The sequence below is a fragment of the Plecotus auritus genome (genome assembly GCF_963455305.1).
Source record: "Plecotus auritus genome assembly, chromosome: 2".
NCBI classification, from domain to species: Eukaryota; Metazoa; Chordata; class Mammalia; order Chiroptera; family Vespertilionidae; genus Plecotus; species Plecotus auritus.
In genome coordinates this window covers 154,475,816-154,496,059 of record NC_137771.1, presented here as the reverse complement: position 1 = coordinate 154,496,059, position 20,244 = coordinate 154,475,816, and the positions used below count along the sequence as shown (strand labels likewise).

At 40.8% G+C, this 20,244-nt stretch overlaps 1 protein-coding gene across 1 annotated transcript; it reads right to left on the bottom strand.

Annotated features, from left to right (window-relative positions):
* Positions 1-574: 574 nt before the first annotated feature.
* Positions 575-18,270, bottom strand: LOC308241236 (uncharacterized protein; the record flags this gene model as incomplete). Its single annotated transcript, XM_080654671.1, has 6 exons — positions 575-767; positions 8,530-8,587; positions 9,288-9,386; positions 16,902-16,976; positions 18,068-18,136; positions 18,244-18,270. The coding sequence occupies 6 exons, from the start codon at positions 18,268-18,270 to the stop codon at positions 700-702; spliced, it is 396 nt and encodes a 131-aa protein (XP_080510797.1). The 3' UTR covers positions 575-699.
* Positions 18,271-20,244: the final 1,974 nt, after the last annotated feature.

The following is a 20,244-nucleotide window of genomic DNA, read 5'->3' as shown; positions in this document are numbered from 1 at the left end:
ATACACACACCACTTTTTTTCTGAATTATTTGAAAGTTACAGATATTTTCACACTTTAGCCCTACAAATTTCAACATGTATCAGCTATGAAAAAGGACATCTTCTTACATAACCACAGTATAATTCTTACAAGGGCCCAAACATATACTGGATGTGTAGCATAGTTCTTGGTATTTGTCTAAATGCTCACTGGGAAATTCATAACTAACTGAAGTTGCTAGCAACCTATACTGTTGCAATTCAAAGTATCCCAAACCAGTTCCCTGGGGGTAAAAGATATTTTGTTAAAGTGGCCTTGGAACTGTATTATAAAAATGTAAAAACAGGGCAATGTGTGTGTGTGTGTTTTTTTTTTTCTGAAGGACTTTTTCAAAAACTTTCATATACTAACAGACTTTATGAATCTTTAAGAGGGTTTAAGAGGATTTCCCAAACTTAATTGATCAAAGGAAACTTTGTTTGAGGATTGTATTAGTTATCTATTGCTGAATAACAAATTACCCAAGATTTATGGACTTATAACAACAAGCGTTTATTATCTTATACAGTTTCTGAAAATCAGGAAGTGGCTGAGCTATGCGGTTCTGGGTCAGAGTCTCTCCTTGGAGTTTAGTAAAGATGTTGGCTGAGTCTGCAGGCCTGAAAGAACTGTTTTCAAGATGGCTCACTCACATGGCTATTGGAGGAGGCCTCAGCTGCTCACCACGTACACCTTTCCATAGGGCAGCTGAATGACATGGCAGCCTGCTTCCGCCAGAGTGAATGATCTATGAAGAGAGCAAGGAGAAAGCTCTAATATATTTTATGACCTAGTCACACATCATCGCATCTACCAATGAGTCACTCAAGAGAAGAGGAGTTAGGTTTAACTCTTTTTTTAAACTCCAGGTTTTTTTTTGAAGGGAGCAATGTCAAAGAATTTGTGGGAATTTTAAAAAAATTACTTTATGGACCATATTGAAGGTCCAGAATTCTTCATAATGCACTTGAAAGAACTCAGGGTAACAACTAACAAGAGGTGGGTCTGAGGTCCACATCATATATTAATTGTATCAACTTGGGTTCATCTCTTAAGTTTTTGAGCTTGAATTTTTACCAAGGTAAAATGAAAATGATAGTGCCATCTATCTTTGTGATATCTTAAGGTTGTTGTGAAGATAAAATAAACCAATGTGCACACAAATGCTTAAATAATTATACCACACAGATGTTCACTCTTACTAAAATCACTAGCCAACGTATGACCTGTCAAGTCACTGAATACTAGATCTCTGAATTTTTTCATATTCAAAAAGTCCTTCCTGTCTTCCAGGAGAATGTCCCAAGCACAGATGTGCTTAAACATCATTTTGATGAGCCTTATAACAACTCCATGGGCATTTAAACCAACCCATTTGTCTTCTTATGCAATTGCTTCTCTGCTAAACATATAGAACTTTGTCTTTGCAGGGTACTGAGTTACCTGCCAAATGAGCTGTTGTTGCTGTTGGTTTTAAAGACCTTTGTGTATTTCCACAATTTCCCAAACCATAAGGAGGCTGTTTTTCTCCTATGTCTCAGAAGCTAGCTCCAAAATAGTTCCGAAAGAGGAGTCCAGAAAATGTTTCAAGCAATGGCAGCCTCATCAAAATAAGTACAGAGTCTCCCAGGGTTACCACATGGCAGGACAAAGCAGGCTTGGATGAATGAGTCTTGATGGGATATGCTTGTCCAAGATTAGTCTCCTTGCTTTAAAGTCATATCTCATTACCAAATGAACCACACAAACTAGACATAAAGAAAATGTTGCTGCAGCCAACTGCAGTTTTTAAATCCAAAGAGCTTAGAATACTTATAGGCATAATGTTGTTAATTTTCATAATACTGTGAGGTAAGTTAAGATACCATCACTCTAGAGGAAAGTGTGGCCAAACTTCAGTTCATTTTGAGTCTCTGTGTTTTTCTAATACCTTGCGTTGTGCAACTATTATTTGAATATTGAAGATGGTTTAGTCCTAATACATAAAAAATGAAACAAATCATGGATACTATGGCTGAATTAGGATCAGGGTTCTTAACCTGGAAAGAGCTATTGGTCAATACATTAATTAAGGCATCAAGTTTACACCCTGTTGTCAACTATAATTGTTTATTGCCTAATTAAACCTTCCTTAATTTATTATAGTCATTAGTGTCTGTTAGCAAGGGAGAATGTGCTTAAATTTTACAAGGGTATGTGGTTAACAGTTTTCTGTCTCTGAGCTGGGACCTGACTCACTTGATCTTCTCACCTCACTCATAACACAGGACTGGGCCTTACTTAACAAATGATTTATTAATAGTCATAGGTCCTTCTATCCTGTGCCTTAGCTCTTAAAGCTATAAAATGAGAGGTTAGGTCTAGATGATCTCTAAATTATCTTGTATTTCTAAACTTCTCAGTTAATGATTAACAGCTTTTATACAGAGATTAAGGCAACAATGACAGAACAAATACCCACAAATTAGAGCATTTGAGAAGATCTGAGTTATTTGCATGTTTTCATAATTACCTAAGATCAGTTTGAGGGTCAATAACTTGACTCAGGAAAGTCCTCTGGTCATCTCAAAATTAGGTTTCAGGAAGGGAGAAGAAGGGGGAGAACAGTGCTGTAAGGGGTGTGTGAAAATGAGGGGGAGTAGGGAGGTGGGGAAGGGAGAGAACTTTTGCTTTTTGATTCAGTAACATAGATTTGGGGCAGGAGGAAGTAGCTAGGAAGGGGGGCATCATTGAGGAAATAGGCTGGTTGAGGAGAATTGCTTAACCTTCAGGGGCAGATCTAAGCTCTGTAGGACTTAAAGGTTTTTCAACCATAAAGTCTGTCTTCAAGAAAAAGAATTCAAAATTAGGTATGAAAACACATATTTATTCAGAAGTGAATCCAGTTGGAAGTGAATATTTATTTGAATGCTCACAGCCTCTACAACACCATCCAAAATAACAGGGAAAGTGCCATGGAAGAAATTTGAAAAAAGACTGGTCTTAACCAGTCACTTTTGAAATATCTTACTCTTTCCAATTTTACAAAAATCTATGGCCATGTGAACACATTGCTAAGCCTCTGGTAGGGGTCCATGAAAGTGAGCAACCCAGAAGCCTGGGCTTCCTTAGTTTAACATTCTTCCACCACTGAAAGCATGAAACATGTCTAGAATATTCCGGTAGCTAGTTTAATTGGAAGTTCATTTAACTAAAAAAAAAAAAAAAAAAAAAGCCATTAAAAAATGAGATAGATCTTTGCAAATAATCATGAAAATTCCAGAACATATTGTTAGGTGAAAATATAAGGAATGCAATAATATCACATGCTTTTTTTATTATTAAAAAAACCAACACCGAAGCAGTGTTTTGTGTGTGTGTCGTGTGTGTATGAATGATATACATCAAATTCTTAATAGTGGTTACATTTGGAAAGTGTATGTGGTTGTGGGGTATTACTTAAATTTTGCATAACAAATACTCATATGTTACATGTAGGCCTTCTTGTTAATAATAACTGTATATCCCTCCATAATCTCTATGACAAGCAACCCATTATAAAACCATCATTGGTCACATTTCTTTTTCTTTTTTAAAATATTTTTATTGATTTCAGAGAGGAAGGAAGAGGGAGAGAGAGATAGAAACATCAGTGATGAGAGAGAATCATTGATTGGGTGCCTCCTGCACATTTCCTACTGGGGATCAAGCCTGCAACCCGGGCATGTGCCCTTGACCGGAAGTGAACCTGGGATCTTTTAGTCCACAGGTCCATGCTCTATCCACTGAGCCAAACCAGCTAGGGCTTGGCAACCTTTCAATTCACTTCTTCTGGAATTTAACTTCAGCTATTTTGACCCACCAGGATCTACAATCAAGCCGTGGGTCTTTTCAGTGTCCTCAGTCCCTTCCTATCCCCACTTTCATTCTTACCCAGCTTAAATCCCATGGTCTGTTGTTAGGATCACTCTTCTGTGTGCACCTTAACTGCCTGCCACCTCTCACGTTGTTATTTTACTTGGTAAACCATCCCGGCTGGAATCCAACTCTCCTCCTGCTTATAACTAATTGTGGCTGGAGAAAAACCCATAACTCATACTGCCTGGTCTCATTTTAAATTCCTCACCTAACCTCACAGGAGCTTTTAGTGCTGCCCTGCAATCCTACTACATTTTCCCTAGTGCATTCACTCTCCCACACTCCTTGGTAGCTGTTTCACACTTTTTCCTTTTTTCAAACCTTCATACCTCCCACACCATCCTTACCTTACTATATGACTATGCTTACTATTTCATTGAGAAAAAGAAAAAATCAGGGAAAAGAAACCCAATATACCCATTCTGCATAAATGCCCTGTGCTGTATCTACCCACTTCCTGTACCCCTGTTCTAGGCCTTCTTTTCTGTTCCTGTGGATGGACAACCAGGGCTCCCACCTCGGGCCTTTTACTGAGTAATAACCTTGTTCCCCCTGTCCCTTTCTCACCTACAGAACAATACCAAGGGCCATGGATCTATATGCATAGCAGGCACAGTGCCTAGGGCGCTTCTTTCTTTTAGGGCCCATGGAAATGTTTAATTCCCTTTAAAATCAGAAGAAAAACATGAACTTTTAGGTCAAAGAAAAGGTTCCATATGTATATGGAAGGGGCCCATGAAGGCAAAAGTTGCAAGGGCCCTATGTAAGCCATAATGCAGCCCTGAAAACATTGCTGCTATTTTTCATCTGTAGCATTAGTTTCCCCCTTTTTATAGGTCATCCCCATTAGCAAACATGCTGCAATTTTCTCCATCTTCCCCGTCTTAGTCTTTTTGGGCTGCTATGACAAAAATACCATAAAATAAGTGGCTAATAATCAACAAACATTTATTCCTCATAGTTTTTGGAGGCTGGAAGTCCAAGATCATAACCCCAGCAACTTCAGTGTCTGATAAGCAGGCTTCCTCTCTGACAGTGTCTTCTCATTATAACCTCACATGGTGGAACGGGCAAGGGAGCTCTCACTCTTGCTCTCTGGGGTCTTATGTATAAGGGCACTAATCTTATTCATGAGGGCTCCACCCTGGGGACTGAATCACCTACCAAAGGCCCCCACCTCAAGTGAAGGATTAGGCTTCAACATATGAATTTTGGGGGGGAGGGCACAAATATTCAGTCCCTAACATATCCTTAACCCTGTCTTGACTCACCTTCCCTTCTAACCATCCCCTCCATCACTTTCTTGCCTCCTTTTTTTCTAACAGCAAAACTTCTCAAGAGATTTGTCCCTGTTTACTCTTATCAACTGCTCTCTTCCCATTCTCCTTTGACATCTTGTTTTCATGCCTGCTGCACTACTGAACCTGATTTCCTGACAAGGTTCCAGTGGCCTCTTTGATACGAAATCCAGTCACCAGTTCTCAGTCCTCATATTCCAGTTAGCCACATCATTTAAAATAGTTGATCATTCCTCCCACTTAAACTACCTTCTTCACTTGGCTTTTTTTTTGGTAGGGAGACCACATAATTTATCAGAATAAAGACAATTTGAGAGCGAAAGATGGGCACTACTACTAATTACACTGATGCAGACAGCACCTCGGACTGTCTCAGGCAAACTGGATTATATAGTCACTGTTCTTGTAGGCACCACACCTTCCTGTGTTTCTCCTGTTGCACTGGCTTTTCCTCCTCGGTCTCCTGTGCTGCCCCCCTCCTCTTTCTGACCTCTAGCTATTGGACTGCCTGGGGCATCCTCGGACCTCCTGCTCCTTTTCGACATTCCTTCAGGGCTGCATTCCACCTCTTGCACATAAATACACTACACTGCTTGACGATATGTTGAAACACTTCTATTCAAGTGAGTAAAGAGCTGCTCTCAGACTCTCCGGTGCCTTCTCCCTCTCACCACTCTGGCTCTGCTCTGAGACCCTCATACCTACTCAGTTGCTAAAATGTTAACACCTGAACCTTTAGAACTCTGCTCTAGCACTTTCTGATTGGTTAGTAACATTTCCATACCGGTTGTTAAATATTTTTAATATCATCCTTGCTCTCATTTATAGGGCTTTAGATGAATGCCTAAATTTGTATTGTCCAACTCAAGCCAAAACATTTCCCATGAACCCCAAGACTTGTATATCCAATTGCTTATCCAATATCTCTACTTGAATATATAAGCAGTATTTTGAATTTAAGATGTCAGTTTTCCCCTCTAAACATGCCCCTCATACAATCTCCCCCAATTCAGATGATGGTAACCATATCCTTTCAGTTGCTCAGGCCCTAAGTCCTGGGTTTGCACATTAAAATAGCTCCTCTCTTTGATACCCCATGTCCAAGCCATTAGCAAATACCGTTGGATTTACCTTCACAACACATATGCCATTTTCACTACTTTCACCACTGCCACTTTCCACCATCGTCTTTCCCCTTGACCACTGTAGTGGCTCCTCTCTCTCTGCTTGCACCCTTGCCCCTTGTAGTTAGTTTCAACTCTGCAGAAAGAGTGCCTTATAAAACATAAGTCAGCTCATGGCATACACCTATCTCTGCTCAGAACCCTCCTAGATTACTCAGAATAAAGCCCAGCTATCACAATGGCCTCAAGGTCCTATGTATCTGATCCATACCACCTACTCCTTCCCTCAGACCCCATTTCCTACTCTTGTCTCCATCTTCCATCCCCTCCAGCCACACTCACCTGCCTGCTCCTCCTTGCCAGGCACACTCTTGCTTCTGAGCCTAGGCACTTACTATCTCTCCCCACCTGGCCTGTTCTTTCCCCATGTTGCAGATAGCTGGCTCTTTACTTCCTTCAAGTTATTAATGGAAGGTCACCCTCTCAGTGAAGTATTCCTTTAACAAATGATAACACCCACCTTGTTGCCCTTCCCTGTTTTATTTTTGTCCACAGCACTACTTATAACCACCTTACAACACATTGTAGGTTTTACTTCTATGTTATTTGTCACTTTTGTTCCTTGCTGTCTTAGTCTGCTTGGGCTGCCATGACAAAACACTATAGATGGGGTGGCTTAGACAACATGTATTTATTTCTCATAGTTCTGGAGACTGGAAGTCTGAGGTCAAGGTGCCCCAAGTTAGATTCACTCTGAGGAGGTAGGTGGTTGTCATCTCACTGAGTGCTCATCTGACTTTTTTGTACAGGTGCCCATGGGGAGAAAGAGCAATCGAGCAAGCTCTCTGGTGTCTCTTCTTATAAAAGCACTAAACTCATCATGAGGGCCCCCTTATTACCTTACCTAACCCTAATTACTTTTCAAAAGCTGCATCTTCAAAGACCATCACATTAGGGGTTAGAGCTTCAACATATGAATTTTGGGGGAATGCAATTCAGTCCATAACACTTGCTGTAACTGCAGGGACTAGAACAGTAACTAATACAGAGTGGATACTCAGGAATTGTTAAATGAATTCATAATTAGGAAAAATGTCAAATATTTACTAATGTTTTAACTTCTCAAAAAGTTTTACCACTATTAAACTTGATTTCTACGAATAAGTTATAGAGAAAGTCTCCCAAAACAGAGTGGGTGGTTATTCATAGACCTGTTCTAGAACTTTTATATAGATTTAGTAAAATATAAATTTTGTATATTATTTGGAAGCTTATATACCAATAAGTACATTGTGTGGATTTATAACCTCTGGTGTCCAAGAGTGGATGAGTGGGTAAAGAAATTGTGATAGTCCTGACCAGTTTGGCTTAGTGGATAGAGCGTTGGCTTGCAGACTGAAGGGTCCTGGGTTCAATTTCCATCAAGGGCATGTACCTTGGTTGTGGGCACATCCCCAGTAGGGGGTGTGCAGGAGGCAGCTGATTGATGTTTCTCTCTCATCGATGTTTCTAACTCTCTATCCCTCTCCCTTCCTCTCTGTAAAAAAATCAGTAAAATATATATTAAAAAAGAAATTGTTATATATAGTATATATATATATATATATATATATATATATACACACATATATACATATATATGTTTCATCAATGAATGAATTAAGAAATTGCATACACACATGGATATTATTCAGTCATGAAAAAATGAAATCTTCCCATTTGCATAACATGGATAAACTTTGAGGGCATTATGCTAAGTAAAATAAGATAGACAGAGAAAGACAAAGGCCATATATGATCTCTCTTACATGTGGAATCTAAACAAACAAGCAAAAATAAACAAGCTCTTAGATATAGAGAGCAGATTGGTGGTTACAAAAGGCGATGGGTGAGGGGTGTGAGAAATGGATAACTTTTTTTAGTTAAAGTATATTGAATAAAAATTCTTAAATGCAATTTTTCAAGAGGAAGAAAAGGGAATGAGGAAAAAAGTGAAGTAAGTTTAGTAGTAAGGATTTTTTATAAGTAAAAGACAAAAATAAGAAAGTATACAAGAGAATAAAGTGGAAAATGAGTTTGATTTTAATTAAGATCATTGCACCATATTGAGGAGGAATCAAACAATGCAAATTAGAAATATGACACTGCATTTCAAAAGAACATTTTTTTCACAGATGCTGTCTACTCTTACCTTTCCTCTCAATGGCAAGGCAACAGATGAGGAATAGAGATAAGGAAGCAGAAAACAACTGGGAATAAAAAAGAGAGAAATCACAACAGGACACCTATATTCAGGGTCAATTATTACTCAATTCAATTACTTGATTTACTTTTTAAAATAGTTTTAAAAGCCACCTTTTTATGTGTTCTTTCTGTCTATTCTTTTTGGAGTTTTGTATTGCTCAATATTCTGATGCAGAGAACATGAGGGCCACAATAGATTCCACTGTAGAGAATTGGAATGAACAGATTTATTACAGCATGTCAGATGACTTACAGAATTATTAAGATGGTTGAATAAAAATCTGTCGAATGAGATCCCAGAATCTATTCTCTGGTTTATACTGCAGAACCAGGCTGCCAAAGGATATGCTCATGATCAGGAAGCTGCTTGTCAAATCAGGAGGCCTCCCTTATTATATACATAAAATACAGGACTGACTCGGTTTAGGCTGCTAAGTTAGCTACAGTTACTGGTTCCAGAATAGCATCACTGTGCTCCAATCAGAAAACGGAATGTGAAAAATCAAGAAGCTGCCATTATGGCTTCAGGATCTACGTCGTGCTGCCTTTTTGACTATCAAGATGCTATTTCTGCTAGCTAAGCACACCTTAGAGACAGTGTTTGGCTGCAGAACCATGCCACACTTGCTGTGATCTACATTGATAAAATGCGTACCCAATTTCCCATTTATCTCAGTTCAATTTTCAAGTCTCGTGTGATCTCACCTGATGTGGAACCGGATTCAAACTTGGATCACCAGCTGAAAAGGAACGGGAGGAATTTTTGTTTTCGTTTTCTGCTCTCCATAGGAAAGGGAAGTCACTCTAGAAGAAAATTGGAATAGATATTCTGAGCCTAACCTCCATAACTGCATTAGACCTCACACTTACTTCTCCATGTTCATCCTTGGAAATTTCAAACTTTGTCTTTGTTACAAGAGCATGATATATTTGGTGCAACTCTGAGCATATACTCCCAAAGTCTTGAACATTTCTACTATAAATAAGTGCTTAATAAATATCTATTTAGGTTTTTTAAAAGACACAGTGTGCAGATTTACAATCTGGGTCCAGAGAGAAGTCCAAAGCACTGAGGCCAGGCACAGTGTTCCAAGTGAAGTCCATCTCCTCCAGTGTCTGGTCACACTGCTGAACTCAGTATAACATAGGGGCTGTAGAATCCTGCTGGTAAACCCATCTCACTCAAATAACATTGACAACTGAACGAAGGAAAAACAAGAAATCAGCCCCTCTGCTCTTCAAGGAAGATTGGAAATAGAAGAAAGTTAAAAGTGAACAGTAGCCGTGAAGATGCTTTGAGGGTTTTCCTACTCATCATTTTCTTTTCTTGTGTTATTTACATTGATGCTCCTCAGGAAATCCACTAATTGACAGTATCACGAAACCCCTTCCTTTATTATTTACACTCTGGTGTAGCCATGGGCATACTTTTTATTCTGGTGACTTAAGAACAGTGTAATTTACCAAGTTAATCAGGAAAATATCATCATAAAACTGAAGAGGCATTATTAATAATTCTGTTGGGTGTTTTCCAGTGTTTTTGAACATTAGCCTCTGAGGAGTCTCTTTAACATGCCCACACATACAGATATTCACATTATAAACCCCTGGACACCTTTGCAACCTGTAACAGAACATGATTCACTTCTCGGCCTCCAAGAAAACCTCCAGGGAACATCACTTCTTATTTGCAAAGAGATGGGAGTTGCCAATCACTGCCTCTCCACTGTAGAGAGATCCAGAATCATCTCAAACCTGTCTTTACCTGTTAGAAGGGAGCTCATCACTAAATCACTCAGGATGGTTATAACTTCGTAGGATTTAAAAGCTGTAAGGAACTTAATTATACATATAATTCTTATATAATTTACTTAGGGCAGTGATGCTCAAATTTTTCCTTTTCTTACTCAAAATAAACAAAAAAAGTGTTTGAGTTAGGCATATTTTCTATTTTTATTTTGCAATATTGTTTTCTCTGTTTTCTGTAGTTAGGAGGAAAGATGAAAGGGGGCATGTTAATACAATTATTATGAAAATGATATACATTATAGTCATTAAATCATTAATTACTATGAGAGAAAGGGAGGGGTGGGAAATAAAGCAGACATGTCTTATTTAAGAAAACTGGAAGAAATAGGTGTTTTGAGCTATGATGCTGCTTGCTGCTTAATTTTTATACAGCTATTTTTATTAATATGTTTCCTCTCCTTCCAGTTTGAACAGCACTAGTTTAAATTAACATTATGAATTTGTAGCATCTTTTTGCTTAGGAAAAAAATGATTTCATAATCAAATGTGAGAATCTACAATAGAAAGGAGCTTTTTTTTGTTCCTTAATTTTTTTATCTGCCTTGCATATAAACTCATAAATTAAAATTAAATAAATGGGTATAGAATTTATAAATGTTTTGTTTAAAATTATCAGCATAGATGTTTGTAATGAATCTAGGGAACTCTAGTAAAATACATTATGTGAAATGACAAGAGAAGTCACTGATACTTTTTGTCACTGCATTGATGTTTTCTTCACTAGTTTAGGAGTCAGGATAGAAACTGTTTGGTAGCTGCAGTAGTATTAGAACTCATTTTACTGACCAAATACAAAACAAAACAAAATGGACAAATATTTGAGAATGTGGTTTATTGGGATTTAATTTAGAGAATTAATGCTATTCTCTGAGTGATTCCAAGAATCAATTTAGATATTTCTTTAATTCGTTTCAATGAAATTTTTTTAATTGAAAATTGTGTGACCTACATCAGAAACTTAGATTTGAGATGCTCTGCAGTTCAAAGTGCAGTGTTCATTTCCAGCACCGTATCTGATTCTCACAATACCTCTCTATGGGCAGTTGAGATATGCCTGTGTCACACAGGAGTTAACCAAAAGCAGAAAGAAGCTAAGCATGGCAGAACTCACAGAGCTGACAAATGGGGGAACCAGGATTTGAATCCAAATCATTTGGCTCCAAATATTTGCACTATAGTCTGTTGCCTCTTCTACTTTAAGCTACTATGATTATAATGGTGATACTGCTGAGGTAATTCAGAGCTAGTTTATCTGGTGGCCTAAATTACTTAGATAACTGACTGGATATTTTTGGTTGCTTTACAAATAAAGACATGACCTGAGTGTCACTGAAGAAGAAAATATACAAACTACACTTCTAAAAATACCCTTTACTAGGGGGCACTGACGTTTGCCCTCCAATTTCTTAAATTTGTAATCTAAGAAATGTTTCTTGAGCCAAAAGTTTCCCAAAATGGTTTGTTTTTGGTAGAGAATATAATCACTCTTTGGAAATATAGACTTCATTATGTTGCTCTATTTCACATTACTTTCACCAGGACTGAAAGAATCTAGAGTTCTAGATTCTCCTCCCTAGTGATGTACAAGGTGTACTTTAATGATGTTAAAAGTTCAACTGTACCTACTATATCCCTACTTTCTCCCTTATTAGTTATCTGAGGTGAGTATATGAACATTATTAATATACCTAAATAGACAAACATAAAAGATAGTTATGGTATTATTAAATGCTAAGGGAATATTCTGGAGGTGCAGATCACTTATCACCTGAGATCAGTATATTAAGGTGAGGCCATTTTTCAGGAATGTGGACTATAGGTGTGTGTGTATGTATGTGTGTGTGTGCTCTAGAGGTGCTATTAAATATCTCCATTTTTTTGAATTTTGCATAAACATACTCAATTTAGCATAAATGTGCACAAAGTTTCTTATTCACTAAGGAGTTAACCTGATATAGAAAATTTATCCACACGAAGTCCTTACTTTAAGTGACTGTTTTTGGCACGCCCTCAGGGTCTCAGAAGGTATAGAAGGTTCTTGCCCACTCATAAGTAAGCTTCTGGCAATAGGAAATTCTGCAACAATTACAACTGGAGATGTTGGCTCCTCTACAGGTCTGGGAGGCCATTGTCTGGCCCAGAGGCTGACATGTAGCACCTGCTGGGGAAATATTTGTTGAATAAAAGAATGATTGGCCCACCTGTTGATTTGGAGGCCTCATCTGCTCTACTGCTCCATTAAATGTCTCTACCCCTCAAAAACTTGTAGTCAATCGGGAAAAGTTTGGAGACTCCCTTAAATGCCAGAAGCTTGTAGGTAATTATAATTTAGCTAAAATCCTTGCTTCTACTGGAAGAGAGAGCAAATAAAGGAGTGTGACTGGCAAAGTGACTGGAGCTGGTAAGAGCTCACCAAAAGGAGAGGCAGAGGTTAGAACTGTCCTGAGCTAGAACTGGAAGCCCCTGGGCCAATGAATATCTAAGGTGGATGCTCTATTCAGTTTAGAATAATTCAACAGATACTTACTATGTGTCTGGCACTAGGCATAATATTAGGTGCTGGGACTACAAGAGGTCTGAAATTCAAGATATACTTATATTTAAACAGTACTTTAGTTGCATTTTGAAATGATATGCTCAGTATGTTTTTCAATATCCAGAAACCTTTCTAGATTAAGTACCTCTACATTTAAAGTAATGGGGTAATTTGAAAAAAAAAAGTATAATACACTGTTTTACTGTTTCCAGATTTTTTGGACATTCTGTACTATAGAACAAATGGACTTACTGCTTTAAACATACTGAGTATATTATTTCAAAATGTAAATAATATTCTATTTAAAGTAAGTTGATCTTGTGTTCTCTAAGTTTTCCGATATACTAAACAAAGTGTATATAGACAGATTCCCAAGGAGTTTCAGTCTAACAGAAGAGGACATGGGAGAAGAAACATTACATAGACTGAGAACCATAATGTACAGAACAGAAGTGGCCTCCTACATAAGCAAGGGATTATTGCTTTGGGGGAAATGTAGCAGAGGATCAGGAAAGAATTCCCAGGTGTGGTGCTGTCTGAGCAGGGTTTGAGGCAATTCATAGGCATTTACCATGAAGACAAGGGAAGAAAAATTCCAGGGAGAAGATGGGCGTAATACAGGATCACAGAGGCAGGACACAGTAGACAGCATTGTATGTTCAGAGGATTACAGCTATTTTAATATTACCTGAGGTTTCAATGAAAGACAGAGCTGTTGACCAAGAGAAGTAGTTAGGGGCTAATCATGTAATATTTTGTTTGCCGTGTTAATGAGTCAAATTTTATTCCATAGAGTTGCTGGGAATCAGCAAATGCTTTTCTAAAACTGAATTTATTGGGGGTGACATTGGCAAATAAAGTTATATAGGTTTCAGGTATACAACTCTATAATACACTAACTGTATATTATATTGTGTTCAACCATCCCAAGTTAAGTCTCCTTCCATCACCATTTACCCTCCCCATACCTCCTTCTACCTCCCCCCACCCCCGCAAAGCAAATGCTTTTCAATAAGGAAATAGTTTAGTCAGAGTTGTTATGGAATGGCAGCAGTCCCCACGGTTTTTACACACCTCTCAATACCTCTATGATTCAAGAGTAGATTAAGAAGGAAAAGACCAAAAGAGAAATAGAAGTCAGGATGTTAAGCTGGCTAAATCTAGTGCTTGAGGCTGAGGATGGAGGAACAGTGGCCTAGTTATTTTTTGCACTATAACTTTTCCACTCTCCAGAACAAAAGTAGAAATTGTTCCAGAATAATTCATTATACTCTCTTCATTTATTTCCGTCTCCATTTTCCTGCTTCTCAAATAGGGGTCGGCATGGGTACAAGGAAGAGGAAGAGTGGAGGAATGGTAGCATTAGATGGTAGCATCCATTTTGCTTTTCCTCTCACGTCAAGCTTCTAGCAATAGGAAACTCCAGGGATCATTTGCAGGTCTTATTTTAGGAACTTGTTCTAGTCTTTGCTATCAAACTTCTCTAGGTGGTTTTCCCCCCTCTTTTATTTTTAATATTAGAGTTCTTACCACTTAACATTAGCAGAAATTAAATAACTGAGTTTTACTTGATTTCTCTCTTCCTCTGGGAGAGAAGGTACAACAGTCAAATATCCAGAAGGCAAACAATTAGAAGAGGAAGCTAAGGATAATCGAGATTTGACTAGATTGTTATTTAATTGTAAAATTATTTACATTCTTTGACTCCTCCTGGACTGAGTGGATGTAGTTTGGATGTAGAAAGGACATTGGGCAAGGAATCAGGAAGTAGTTTTTTGGGTGCTCATCCTGCAGCTAATTAACTGTGTGTCTTTGGACAAATCACTTCTTTGGGTCTATTTCCTGACCAGGAGAAATAGGAAGTGTGATTATATCAGTTCTCCTCAAGTTCTATTTTGCATTAGACTCATCTTAGGTGATTGCAAAATATACAGATTCCCAGATGTGACTAGAGGATACAGTGTGGTGGTTGAGTCTGTGGACTGCATTAGACTAACTGGGTTTTACCCCCTCCCATGCCACTTACTGAGTGACCTTGAACAAGTTATTTCAAGCCTGCAATATCTCATTTTTCTCAGAAAGCATGGATAACAATAATAGTATCAATTTCACATTGTCCCTGGAAGAGTAAAATGACATAATGGCTTTAAAACAACAAGTAGATTGTTTGTCTCATACTAAGCATTCAACAAATATTATGTTATTATTTGGATAACCCACAGTGTGTGTGTGTGTGTGTGTGTGTGTGTGTGTGTGTGTGTGTGTGTATATATATATATATAGTGTGTATATGTGCAACTTTTACGCAGGTATAGGTGTTTCATAAATATCTGTTGAATAAATAAGGGAAGTATAACTGAAGGATTTCGTTTAACAACTTTTTCTTTTGTCTTCAGATCTTAAATTGTTAGCCCAGGATTTACTTCCTCAGAAAGGTAAAGATAGCTTGAGGAAAGTGTTTAAGTGTTGTGCTCAATCTTAGCCCTATGCTTACTCTTAGACTCGTGAGAGCCTCGTGATAATTTAAAAAATAATTAAATGATAAAAAGTCCCACGGGAGTGGCTGAGAGTGACAGGAAATGGGTTTCAGGGACTTCCTTGGCCGGATCCAGCCTGTCACTATATAATGACTCTCACCTAGGTGTGCATCTCCATTTTATCTCACAAGATGCTGTGAAATTCTCAAAGTCACTATCATTGCAATTGATTTTTGAATCACAAAGAAAAGCAACATTCCATTTACCATGTTGTTTGTTGACTGAGCAGAAACAGGACAGTGCAACTTTAAAAAAGCTTGAAAATCAGGGTTAACAGAAATACAGTGAGCTTCGATCTCCGATTAGCCCATTAATCAAAACATTCTGTGTACATTGAACTGCGTTTTTCGGTTTTGGTGGTCCCTTGCCCAATTTTCCGCGTGTGATTTTCCCCAGTGTTTTCAGTGAGAGGAGTTCCCAGTTTAGTACCAGCAGAGAGGAAACCGCCCCGAATCTCCGGAGGTGGCCTCCTAGAAAGATCGCCCAGGAGGGGAGGAGCCCTGATTGTCCTGGAAGAAAAGCATGGCCCCATCCGGGAAGTCACGGCTCTCGCCCGGAGGCTGGGGTTGGCGTCTCCGGGTCCTGGAGGTGGCAGACGCGGGAAGGGCCAACCTCGGAGCTGGGCCTGCGCGCCTGATGGGGGCTCAGTGGGTGCAAACGAAAGGCGCGCAGCGGGACGGACACGCGTGGGCTCCGGCCTCTCCCACCACGCGTGTGTTCGGGGCTGAAATTGACCTGGGGCCGTCCTTGCTTGGCCCGCGCGGCTGCTGCCTGGGGTTTGCTCCTGCCCCGGCCCGCGCCGCTGGGGGTCGGAGCCCGGGCCTCCGCGGGGCGCGGCAGCCCCTCCCCCCGGAGCCCGCGCTTCCGCCGCAGACCCGGCAGCAGCCCTGACCGTGGCCGCGCCGCGCCTTCCGCCCGCGCCCGGGAGCTGCAGCCGCCGCCGCCCGCCCGCGCCCCCGCGCGTCGCACCCCGGGGCTGCGGGAGTGGCGACGCCGGGCCCAGGGGTCCGGCCGCGCGCCGGAGACCGCTCGGAGCAGGACGCTGGGAGGGTTGGCCAGTTTCACTCCCGCGTGGGATGGGCCCCTCGGCACCTGCGGCCGCCAGGAGACGGGACTCGGCGGGGCCGTGGCGGTGGCTGACTCCATGACGAGCTGGGAGGAAGGACGGAGCCAGGGGAGCCTCCTTCCTTTCCCAGACCCGCGGCGACCTGGAGGGCCCGACCCCCGGCGCGGGCGGCGGGCGGCGGGGGGACAGGACCTCTGAGGGACGCACTGGACCCCGATCTGCTGCCCGCCGGCTGATTGGGGCGCCAGTGCTAGAACTGGGAGCGTTCAGTGGGACTCCCCGTGGTCGCCCTGAAGACCCTGTGCCCGAGCTGCCCTCCCGCTGAAAGTCTAGTGCGGAAGACGATTCTTCCTGCCCCCTCCCCCGCTCACCTTCGTTCGTCTATCTCTAGCCTTCTTCCCAAAAGAGCCAAGGCAAATGTGGACAAGAGTGAACAAGTTAGTGTACTGCACAGTGTGTGTGTATGTGTGTGTGTGTGTTGGAGGCAGTGGGAGAAAACAAAAAGAAAATCACAAATATCTCTGTTTGTGGCAATAACAGGCCCCCAACCTGCTAGTGGCCTCGGCTCTGTGCAAGTGGAGGCACATTTTGCACGTTCAGTCCTAAGAGAATTTCACGTGCGCAGGGATCAGTGGTAGCCCGGGGTCCCCGGCAGCTTCCTTCTCTGTATTAACTTTTCTGAAGCATATCCATATTCCCACCACAGGGGTCGGAGGAAGTAGCATGCTGTTAGGAGGCCATTCCTGGACCAGCCGAAGCCGGGAGGGTGGTCTTTGTCACTTCTGCAGCCGAGGTCACTGGATCAAGGTGTAATGTGAGGGGCAGACGCCTCAGGGGCTTGGGAAAACACCACGCTGTGCTCTAATGACTGTCCCCCTCCCGACGGAGGGCCAATGCTTTTCATAAGGATGAGGTGGATTGGTGAACAGGAGGGTGGAAAACAGAAACTGATCCTTGGGGTGCTCCGGACCAGCCCCCACCTTCCCCCTCTCCCCAGCCTTCACTGAACCAGCGTCAGGCTCCTCTTCACAATCCAATAAACTTCCTTTCACTTGCAAACACTTGCATTAAAACGCAGCAGTGGAACCGGGTGTCTGCAGAAAACGGGCTCTCAGAGAGTCCACGCGCTACTGCGTAGTGGTGGAATACATTTTTTTTTTCTTCAAGAGGCCCCTTCCAGTTGATTCTAAACGAGTTCGAGTTATTGTTCGCCTCACCGCCGATAGGGGGCAGCAGATGCCCTGCGATGCCCCGGCGACGTGCAGGAAGAGCGTCCTGTCCCTGGGAATCCGGCTTCATTCAACCTTTGGGGTAGAAGACAGAAGCTCCCCGGCATCCGGCCTCGGACCCGGGGCGCCTGGGCTTACCTCTGCAAGGCGTGGGCAAAGGCATCTGTGCATCAAGCAATGTCTGTAAACTTAACGAGCACCCGGACTAAGTAAATAAATTCAGATGTATGCAAATGTTATGATTGATAAAATATGCCAGCATTTGAAAGTATTACAGAATCTATTGGACACTTTTGATCGGTTTTTACGTTTTCTCGATCAAAAGAGAATTTAAAAGTACGAGTACTACAGTCGTTTGAGTCGTCGTGGTGAGGGGTCTGTTAAATTTTGAATTTTAAAACGGCTTTTCTCATTAGGAGTTGGGAACTACTACTGATCCATAGAGTCCTCAGAAATTCTGTGGTCAAGATTCCCAGGCACCTACGAAGGGCAGCAGGGAGGACTCGGCCATGGGGCCAGGCGTGTGTCTGCAGCGCGGGAGGATGTGTGCAGCGCGCAGCACCAGTCCGCGGGGATGGGGGCGGGGGAAGGGGGACAGCTCGATTGGTTCACACCCAGAGATTCGCCAGGGGCCGGATTTTACTGAAAACCCACCCGACTCGGTAGCCCCAGCACTTGAGTTTTCAGAATTACGCAAGAGGCATTCTATAGCTTCTCCAAAGCCGGTATTTCCTCAGAACTGAGCACATTTTTCTTTCTAAATTAAAAATAAATGTGTGGCCCCAGCCCGTTTGCCTCAATAAATAGAGTGTTGGACTGAAGGGGCCCGGGTTGGATACAAGTCAGCTTGATTCCACCCAAGGGCATGTACCTCCGTTGCAGGCTCTAAACAGGGCCTTGGTGGGGTGCCTGTGGGAGGCAACCAATTCACATAGATGTTTCTCTCTGTCTCTTCCTCTCCCTTCCACTCTCTAAAAATCAATGGAAAGAATTCGTCTGGTGAGGATTAAAAAAAAATACATTTGTGAATATATATTTTTTTGGAGAAAAGAAAAATCCAAAAATGTAAAAATTTCGACTGACAATAGCTATAAATCTCATACCCAATTAAAAGCCCTTATAGTTAACTCCTGAAAAACCTTTGGAATATAGGGAAGAATTACAGTATTTTATCATAACACGACGTTAAGATGTTTCAATTGTATTACAATTAAATTTCTACTTTTAACATATTTTTTTTCAACACCATAACAGACTGTAGAAATGCAGCTATAACTACTAAAGGCCGGAAAGAATTTTAATAGCACAACTTAATTGATAGGAAAGTCCATATCATGATGTAAGAATATAGGATCTTCCCAAAATAATGATGAATACTAATTAAGCTACTGTAAAATCAGTAGGAAACTGTTAAATTTGTGCTTGAGAGGGATGAGGAGGAATCAAGAAGAGAAACTTTTGGTGCAGGTGGGAGAAAGAAAGCGAATAAATCCGGGTGGGGCATTTCCAAATTGAGTGCAAAATCCTAAGAGAAACCAGAAACCCAGCTGTTTCTGTGGCTAGTCAGTCCTACAGCTGTTGAACCAGGGGACTGGCTCACCATGAGTTCCGAGAACACAGTTCTTTGTGCCTAAAGATAAGCCTGAGCAATTTTAAGTGTGCCAAGGCCCAAGGCTATCTACCTCCAAATACATGTATTCAGCAGTTGCACGCTGAGCACGGAGATATGTCTATTTCAAGCTTGGTGGCAAAGATTGCACCAAGCATCAACCACAAAGGATTTCTTTTTATAGAAAGATAAATTGTCAGTAACATGAGATATCAGTAGGTTTTAACTTTTAAAACAATATATGGTGTTGTAACACAACTTGGCTTATTTGCTTAATTATGATGGCCATCCTTTTGTGTGCCACACAACAGCTATACAAGGTGCATGTCATTAGTTCCATTTCACATATAGTATAAGGAATCTGAGATTCCAAGAGCTTAAGCTACTTGCCTAAGTTTACACGCATATTAACTGGAAATAGCTGTTTCTGATTCTAGAGCCCAGATTTTTACACACTATCTTGCTCCAAACCTTAAGACTGCAGTGTATCCCTATAAGGAACACAAAACCCTGCACTGTCAGAGGTCTGGTGACTGAGCAAAAATGCACACTCATTTTTATTACATTTGAGACAGTGTAAGGTATATAAATGTTACATCACTATATTGTACTAGTATAATAATGTATACCAACTATCCACAAATTTAAAAAAAAAATTAAGCCCCAAGATTAAAAAAACACACAAAAACACACCCTACATGCACAGAGGATTTTAACTTCGAGTTTCTGTATCCCAAATGATTTATGGAGGTAATAATGGGGTAGAGAGGATTCTACAACCTATTTTAAAATTTCAAAAATCTAAACAGAAATTAAACGATTACTGCAGACAGATGAACTAAAATTTCATTGTTTTTGCTTTGCCTGGTAATTACA